Raw genomic sequence first — 10,000 nt, forward strand, 5'->3', positions numbered from 1 at the left:
ACACACGTGCGCGCGCGCGCGCACGCGCACACACACACACACACACACACACACACACACACACACACACACAGAGGAAGGTAAGCTCAGACTGTATGTATGCATTATTGATAATAGGCCTACACACACACACACACACACACACGCACACACACACGCGCACGCACACACACACACGCACACACACACACACACACACACACACACACACACACACACACACACACACACAGAGCTAAGCTCATACTGCACGCATTGCATTGCATGAGTGAATTCATTTCTTCAACTTTTTTTTTTCTTTCCTTTCCTTTTCCTTCCTTCCTTCCTTCCTTCCTTCCTTCCTTCCTCGGTTGGCATGCTTGTCATCATCATCATCATCGTCATACGATTGCTGGTGCTGAGTAGTTTCTGCAAAGAGGACAAAGAGAGAAAGGAAGGAGAGAGAGAAAGCGTTAGATGGTGTCTGGAAGGGGGTGGGGTGGGGGGTGTGGGGGGGAACGTATTACCTTATGTACGATACATATATTCATATATACATACATATATACATACATCTCTCTCTCTCTCTCTCTCTCCCCCCCCCTCTGTGTGTGTGTGTGTGTTATGATAATTATATTATATATATTATATATACAGAGAGAGATAGAGAGACAGAGATAGAGAGAACGTATAGCATTGACAGAAGAGTCCAACAAACATTATCAGAATTATCCCAAAGTTTTCGGCTGTCTTTCCTTGATCATTGGGAGACTGGTGCACACACACACGCGCGCGCACACACGCGCGCACACACACACACACACACACACACACACACACACACACACACACACACGCACACACACAATTGCTCTCATCCTTCACCTCTTTATTCTCCCTTTGTGAATAATTTTTTTATTATTTTTTTTATAACATACAGGCACTTTAAAATGTGGTGTAAAATTGGGACATTATTTGACTAGAATAACGGTGGACAGAACAGAGCTCTCTCTCTCTCTCACACACACACACACACACACACACACACACACACACACACACACACACACACACACACACACACACACACACACACACACATTGTAATATGTTTCGTGTATCTGTGTATAGAGCATACATCTCGAATCTCGATTTTGGAGTTCGTTTCACAGAACGCGTTGACAGAAACAGCCGGTTGGTTGGTTAGCCAAGGGGGGCTAACTACTGCTGTATTCCCCATTCAGGGGACGTTACTAACATGAACTGTGGATTCGGGAACAGGGTTTGTCGTCAGATAATTGACATCCGAATATATGACACACACACACACACACACACACACACACACACACACACACACAAGCTTTTATAACAAAGTTCAGCAAAGATGTCAGATGCATATGTGGAGAACATATTTCTAGCAACCATGTAATATTCGAATGTCAGGATCTAAAATGTTTTTTGCCAGACTTCACCAAAAGTTCTTTTGAATGTGTTATTAACAGTTCCAATATGTTGTTTGTTATTGCAGGTTTGCTGCATAGTCCTATAGGACATTTGTTATAGATGTTCTAGTTGTTTGATGTTGGCGTTTATAACGTTTCCATTTTTCCTAGCGTTGTCTCTCCCTATTCACCCTCCACACATACACACACTTTTACCCCTCCCCCTCTCACAGCCCCTACCCCCACGTTTTTGTTTGTTTGTTTTTTGTTGTTGTTTTTTCGTCTAATATCACTTCAAGTAGAAAGACGTTAAACTGAAGACAACAACAACAACAACACGCACACACACCTCTTTCCACACATACTAATAATGAAAAGAGAGTTGCATTTCTGGGAAGGATGCAAAGGGTATCAAGAAGCCACAAAAGATTTCTACGAGCATGTCGTTTGTTGCATTTGTATACCCCATACGGGGGGGTTTGTGTGTGTGTGTGTGATTTTTAGTTTTGTTGTTTCAAACCATTATTTTTTTATTTCTTCAGTTTGTTCCTTTCATTAGAATTAATCATCGTTCATTTTCTAATCTTCTAGTGAGGGTGACTTCAGTTCGAACTTATGTGTCGCCATGACTCGTCTGCGAAACCTGGTAAAAGTCTCTCTTCCTACAGCGTCATGATATGACGTCACAGAGGAATTACGCAACTCTTATGTCGTGATAAAATAAGTGCAGATATTTATTACTGACAGTGACCGCAAATAATCGTGATCCGAAGCTGTTATCGATAAAGGCGGGGACTTTTTATTTTATTCTTTTATCCAAACGTCGAAAAGGGTATTACGTAATTATTTTGGACCACACTGTTAGTCAGGTGTTCCATTTCAGATAGGGAGCAGCTGTCCCTTCGATATCACTTTCGTTTTAGGTTTATGATGACGATGATCACGATGGCGCTAATGATGATGTTAATAATGACAGTAGTAGTACTGATAGTAGTAGTGGTAGCAGCAGCAGCAGCAGTGTTTGCATTTGTATTTCTTTTTATCACAACAGATTTCTCTGTGTGAAATTCGGGCTGCTCTCCCCAGGATGCTACACTACAGCGCCACCCTTTTTTTTTTTTTTTTTTTTCCTGCGTGCAGTTTTTTTTCTTGTTTTTCCTATCGAAGTGGATTTTCCTACAGAATTTTGCCAGGAACAACCCTTTTGTCGCCGTGGGTTCTTTTACGTGTGCTGAGTGCATGCTGCACACGGGACCACGGTTTATCGTCTCATCCGAATGACTAGCGTCCAGACCGCCACTCAATGTCTAGTGGAGGGGGAGGGAGAAAATATCGGCGGCTGAGCCGTGATTCGAACCAGCGCGCTCAGATTCTCTCGCTTCCTAGGCGGACGCGTTACCTCTAGGCCATGACTCCACATGTAGTAGTAGTAGTAGTAGTAGTAGTAGCAGCAGTAGTAACAACGACCAAAGCGGTTGCAGGATTCTGGCAGTAACAACTATATACTACCAGTACAACAACATCAGCAACAACAATAAGATCAGTAATAACAGGGTAACAACAACAACAACAACAACAACAACAGCATCAATGATTATAACGATGCTGCTGGTAATACTAAAGATGATCATGATAATAATAATGACGATGATGATGATAAGAAGAATATCATCATCATCATCATTATCATCATCATCGCAGCAACAAAAACATGTCGCTTTTCTCAGCAGGGGTCGGAAGTCGGGGGTTGGGGGGGTGGGGGGGGAGAGAGAGAGAGAGAGAGAGAGAGAGAGAGAGAGAGAAGAAGAAAAAAAAGCTTTCGCAATCAGCAAAGGTCGTTCAAGCGACGGTCTGTTACGTGGATACTTCACTCAGACAAGTCCCTTAACTCTCCTCGCTTAGCGTGCCACTCAGAGTCCACAGATATCTAGCCGTGGTTGCGGGTCGTTTTCACGGGTGTCTTTTGTCGCTATCTTCCTGGGGAAACTGGCATGCTAGTCAACTCGATCACGCCGCCGCCTCTAGCTGATTGCTCCTAACGGGATTTCTAGCGTTTTGAATTGCCGTTGAATCTTTAGGAACGGTTTCTGTTTTGTATTTTGTTTGTTTGTTGTTGTTGTTGTTGTTTTTATCACAACAAATTTCTGTGTGTGAAATTCGGGCTGCTGTCCCCAGGGAGACGTCAACTGAGGTCTCGTGGAGGGGGGAGAAAATATCCGGGCGGCTGAGCCGTGATTCCGGAACCAGTGCGCTCAGATTCTCTCGCTTCCTACACGGACGCGTTACCTCTAGGCCATCACTGTCCATCACGACTGATGCTTATTATTATTATTATTATTACTGCTCGAATCTTAACGGTTTCCACTCGATGATGTTCATGATTATTATCATCATCATTGTTTTTATTATTATTATTGCCGCTCGAATCTTAACGGTTTCTACTCGACGATTATTGTTATTGTTGTTATTGTTATTATTGCCGCTCGAACCTTAACGGTTTCCACTCGATGATTGATATCAACAGATTTCTCTGTGTGAAATTCGGGCTGCTCTCCCCAGGGAGAGCGCGTCGCTATACTACAGCGCCAACCCCCCTTTTTTTCCTTTTTTTTCCCTTGCGTGCAGTTTTTATTTTATTTTTTCTATCGAAGTGGATTTTTCTACAGAATTTTGCCTTTTGTTGCCGTGGGTTCTTTTACGCGCGCTAAGTGCATGCTGCACATGGGACCTCGGTTTATCGTCTCATCCGAATGACTAGCGTCCAGACCACCACTCAAGGTGTAGTGGAGGGGGGAGAAAATATCGGCGGCTGAGCCGTGATTCGAACCAGCGCGCTCAGATTCTCTCGCTTCCTAAGCGGGCGCGTTATCTCTAGGCCATCACTCCACATAGTCATGGAAGAAAACACAAGATAAAAAAAAAAAAAAAAAGTCGATCAAAACGACGTTAGAAAGACGAATACGTCCAAGTCTCACTCAGTCAAGAAAAAAAAAGAAAAGAAAAGAATGAATAAATAAAGTTTGAAATATTAACAATAGTGTAAAACAGACCAATCGCTAATGTTAACCCAATTTGATTTCAGTAAATTCTTCTTCTTCGTTCGTGGGCTGCAACTCCCATGTTCACGGCGAGTGGGCTTCTGCGTGTATGACCGTTTGTTTTTTTTTTACCCCCACCATGTAGGTAGCCATTCTCCGTTTTCGGGGGGGGGGGAGGGGGGATTCAGTTAATAGAATCAAGTTAAGAATATTGAAAATAGTGTAAAAACAAGACCAATCGTTAACGTTGACCCAGTTTGAATTGATTGTAGAGAGAAGCAGGTGATTGGCACGAGGACTTGGAGAATGAAGTTTGCTCGCTTTGAATCATGGTGATTAATCTTTTTCTTCTTCTTCTTCTTCTCCTTCTTCTTCTTCTTCTTCTTCTTTCCGTTACACGACCAACATCGACTTGCCGATGACTCTGTCATAGGGTCAATGCATGCTGGGTATTTTCGTGTCTCTATTACCCACCGAACACTGACATGGGTTACAGGATCTTTAACGTGCGTAATTGATCTTCTGCGTGCGTATACACACGAAGGGGGTTCAGGCACTAGCAGGTCTGCACATATGTTGACCTGGGAGATCGGAAAAAAAAATCTCCACCCTTTACCCACCAGGCGCTGTTACCGTGATTCGAACCCAGGGACCCTCAGATTGAAAATCCAACGCTTGAACCATTCGGCTATTGCGCTCTGTTCAGCCCTGGAGAGTTTCAATCATACTGATGCGGCAAATATAGATAACAGATAAAAACGCAGAATGTACAGTTTTTCCTCCAAATTAAGCGTGGGGACGCACCCGGAAATACTGAAGTTAAAGTTCCATTTCTTTGCGGTTTATGCATAATATTTGTAGGATTATGGGAAACCGTTTTATTAATTAATGAGACCAATTTTGACGCCAAAGGTATGCTCGGCGCAGGGCTTCATGAGTTACTCAGTCAGTCAGTCAGTCAAATAGTCAATCGATTGATCAGTAAGTCAGCCGATTCGAGGATCGTGTGATTTGAAGTAAAAGATCCGTTGCATGAGATGATTTGTAGTCTTCATCTTTTCATCTTTTGCCCTTTTTTCTTTTCTTTTTTTCTTCGCACCCCCCCCCCCCCCCCCCCCCACCCCCCCACCCCCCACCCCAAAAAAAGCAGCTCCGGCGGGTTTTGAAAGAGAGAGAGAGAGAGAGAGAGATATAAATCACACACACACACACACACACACACACACACACACACACACACACACATATATATATATATAATCACATGCACACACACAAATAAAGGCGTCATGTAGGATGGGATACATGTGACACACGTGAGAGAGAGAGAGAGAGAGAGAGAGAGAGAGAGAGAGAGAGAGATTGATTCAGACAGGCGATAAGAGCAGTCCAGCTCAAAATCACAGGACCAGGTCTCTGCCTTACTTCCCTCTCGTCCCGTCCTGTCCCGTTTTCTGCGTCCTGGTCGTTCCTTGCACCCCCCCACACCCCACACACACCCCACATCCCTCCCCACCCCTCCCCCCCCTTCCCTCCACCCATCCCACCCCTCCCATCCCTCTCCTGCCACTTCCCCTCTATCTCCCTGTAGGGATTTTTAACCCCCCCAACCCCCTCGCAGACCGTTCAAGATCTTCCCACTAGGGGGATTTTTTTTTAGTGGGCATTTGATGGGGGTGGGCTGATCCCTCCACTGATCAGGGCAGAACGTGCCCAGGTCAGGACAGGCGGGATTAACAAGACCTGATTAAAATCAACAAGTCGAAGACGTTTGACACACGCGATCCGCCCGCAACGGAAGTATGTACCTCTGGTGACACTGTGGATGGCACTACGACACCCCACCCCCCACCCCCCAACCCCAGTCCCCCCCGCCCCCACATCCCCACCCACTTCCACCCTCTGCCTCCTCACCCCAGAGCCTGCAAAGACCAACAGATCCACACGGGGGTTCGGCTGGAAGTCTCAGCATGGGGGAAGCTCAAGTTTTGTGTGTGTAGGAAGGGGGAGGGGGGTGGGGGGTGGGATTAATACCTGGAAACGATTACAGGTTTGACCCATAGTGGAAAGGTATCCATCCAACACACACGTCTGTGCTGGTAGGGGGTTATGGGGGGGTTCGATATCCAGGAGATCAGTACTCGGAGATATGTATGTACATACACAATAGTGAGCTGCATGTGAAACAGGGGGTGGGATTCAACAGTAAGAAAAGACTGAAGGTCCAACTTGGGGCTCAGGATCGACAACAACCAGGTTGTTTTGTCGTGCGATCTGGGCAAGGCGGTTCCACATCGGATTTATAAAGTAAACCAGGGATAGAGAGATCTGTGGACTAACCCGGCTAATTTCTTCCTGACTTCTTGTAGCGGCTGTAGGCTAATGTTGATGCAGTTAGGATCATTCTTGCCTACTGGTTTTGTTTTGTCGTACTATCGGGCAGTACGGTTCCGGCACATCTTTATCTGAACTCCCCAGTGTCTTCTCCTCTTTCTTTTTCGGCAAAGTCCAAAATATTCGTACCATCTTAGTAGATCAAGTGTTCTACAGTTCTACACCGGATATAATTTAAACCGGAGATAGATTCTGTGGGCAGACCCACCCTTCCAGCAATGCAACCTTCACCGAACCCAGACCCAAAACCAGTGTTGACGATCTTCAGCAGTCCATTGCTAATGTATGACTTTTTCAACTCCTTGTTAAACAGTCCAGTTGGTTCGCTGTTATAGTTGTTAGTTTTTCATTAGAAATATGTTATATTGTTGTGATTTTTTGTTTATTTTTTTAAACAAAACTTAAATCAATAATTTTCACACACACACACACACACACACACACACACACACACACACACACACACACACACACACACACACACACACACACTCACTTACTCGTATGCGTACACAGTAATTCCCCCCCCCCCCCTCCTCCCACTCGATTTTTTTTCCTTCCCTCGTCTAATATCACTTACAGTGAAAAGACGTTAAACTAAAGAACGAACCCAAAACCAGAACAATCTGGAATTCATTTTAAATTATTCTTTCTTCTTCTTCTTCTTCTTCTTCTTTTTTCATTATTCATTTATTCATTTTACCAACAGGTCCAAAATCCATGCACATTATAAACACTTGAAAGATAATACGCACGTAAAACGATGCTGTGGGTCCATCGTCAGTACTCTGATGGTTTGGAATATATGGAGTATACACCGTCCCTGAAAGCGGATAGTGGACATCTAACGTTCTTCAAAACTAACCACAGAACCAAAACATGCATGAGAAATTAATAAGAATAGATGAATAAATCAACTAATAAATAAATGAATTGATAAAATACAAGAGCGTATGTGTATAACGGTTGCAATACATTCGGGCAGAAATGATTTTTTTTTTAATTCATATCTGGGCAGAAGACGTATGACACATATCAGATATCAATTTGAATATGACTGATATTTCGGTTACTACTACTACTACTACTACTACTACTACTACTACTACTACTACTACTACTATTATTATTATTATTATTATCAGCATTACTTTTGTCATTGTTGTTGTGATATTTCATCGAATGATGTATTGATTTAATTATTTGATGTATTTATTTGATGGATTGAATTGTTTATTCGTTTATTTTTCATTTACTTACTTATCATTTACTTATTTATCTATTACTTTTTTTTTGCGGGAGTGCGGGGGGAGGGATATACAGGAATCTGCGTGTGATTTACGTCCCCTGTTTCACGATGCCTCTCCTTCCGGTGGTGCAGTTACATATATCGGGGGTGTTTGGTTTTTTGTTGTTGTTTTTTGTTGTTTTTAAGACTTGTATCTTTTTTCTTTTCTTTTTTCTTAGTCCTGCCAAGATTTGATGAGTTAGAGATGGTTAGATTCCCCCAACTACCGTCTCCTCCCTCCGACCCTGCATCTCCCCCCCCCCCCCCCACCCCCCCCAACATCCGACACGAAGACACTATCCATTAAAGAAGGTTCTGGTTCATAATACAAATTAAAAGAGTCACGCAGAGATGTTGCATTTTCCATTTCAATCAGCGCTCTGAAGGGCAACGCCAATACACTATCACGAATCATGAAAGAATAATGAAATACATTCCGCTCTCTCTCTCTCTCTCTCTCTCTCTCTCTCTCTCTCTCTCTCTCTCTCTGTCCTCTCTGTCTCTGTCTCTCTCTGTCTCTCTCTCTCTCTCTCTCTCTCACACACACACACACACACACACACACACACACACACACACACACACACACACACACACACACACAGAGTTGACCGGAAAGCAATACCAAAACAATACCACGAATCATGAAAGAAGAATCACACACACACACACACACACACACACACACACACACACACACACACACACACACACACACATACACACACACACATTCACACACATTCACACACACACACACACACACACACCACCCCCCATGCGCCCCCGCCCCCTCCCAAACCCCCACCCACCCAACCAACACCACCACCCCTCTTCCAGTGGACGTCAATTTACCAACGTATCATACCCACACCTCTAGAGTTATCACCGTACAGGGAATGACGCACGGTGTAAACGCTCATGATTCATGACACAGGAACGGCGCGCTTTTCTCTTCACACCAACGACGGCCCAGAAACCTCGTGAGAAAGATGGGTTATCTTGCACACTGGCCAAACGCTGGGGGGGAAAAAAAAAACCCTCATCGTTCGTTCGTTCGTTTGTGGTCTGCAACTCTCCCACGTTCATTTGTAAACACGAGTAGGGTTTTATATTACGTGAATGACCGTTTTTACCCCCAGCCATGTAGGCAGTCGTACTCCGTTTTCGGGGTGGGGAGAGAGTTGGGTTGCGGGGGGGGGGGCGGGGGGGGGGGGGGGGGGGGGTGCATGCTGTGTATGTTGTTTCCACAACTCACCGAAAGTTGATATGGATTATGGGATCTTTAACGTGCGTATCTGCATGTGTCTGTACACACGAAGGGGGGGTTCAGGCACTAACTAGCAGGTCTGTACATCTGCTGACCTGGTTGATCAGGAAAAAAAGAAAATAAAAAATCTCCACCCTTGACCCCACCAGGCGCCGCGACACGAGATTCGAACCCAGGACCTCTCAGATTGAAAAGTCCAACGCTTTAACCACTCTCGGCTCTTGCGCCCGTCAACGCTGGAAAAAGGAAAAAAAAAAAAGAGTGGGAACTTATATTTTAGTTTTATCCCACGAAGCACACAGCAAAGGAATGGCGGTTAGTGGGGGGTATGGGGGGGGGGGGGGGGGGGGGGGTCAGAGGGAGGGGGGGGAGGTGGGAGTTATTATTGTGGCATTGGGAAAACCCATTACAGAGATGTCCAGACTTTCTCTGCAGCCCCACAACAAAGACCCAGAAGCGTGTAGTAGCGGTGTGATGTGGTGTAGTAAGGGGGGCGATAGGAGGATCCCTGCGGTATGCCCCACGGTATGCAGACGGTATGTCGGCGGGGGCCAGACAGACCAGAGAAAACCGTGTCGCCACTGCC

General features: G+C 44.8%; 1 protein-coding gene across 2 annotated transcripts in view; it reads right to left on the bottom strand.

The window, feature by feature from the left end:
* Positions 1 to 310: 310 nt before the first annotated feature.
* Positions 311 to 10,000, bottom strand: part of LOC143299757 (uncharacterized) — a 27,357-nt gene continuing 17,667 nt past the window's right edge. The window contains exons 3-4 of one of the 2 annotated variants that reach the window (XM_076613149.1): positions 7,612 to 7,679; positions 311 to 408 (exon numbers count right to left, since the gene is read on the bottom strand). In XM_076613149.1, the coding sequence (XP_076469264.1) occupies positions 7,637 to 7,679 (43 nt within the window). In that variant the 3' untranslated portion in view covers positions 311 to 408; positions 7,612 to 7,636. Of the gene's footprint in view, positions 409 to 7,472; positions 7,680 to 10,000 lie in introns of those variants that run through there. The other variant, XM_076613148.1, reaches the window with a different exon arrangement.

This window comes from Babylonia areolata, chromosome 25 (genome assembly GCF_041734735.1).
Source record: "Babylonia areolata isolate BAREFJ2019XMU chromosome 25, ASM4173473v1, whole genome shotgun sequence".
In the NCBI taxonomy this organism is placed as follows: Eukaryota; Metazoa; Mollusca; class Gastropoda; order Neogastropoda; family Buccinidae; genus Babylonia; species Babylonia areolata.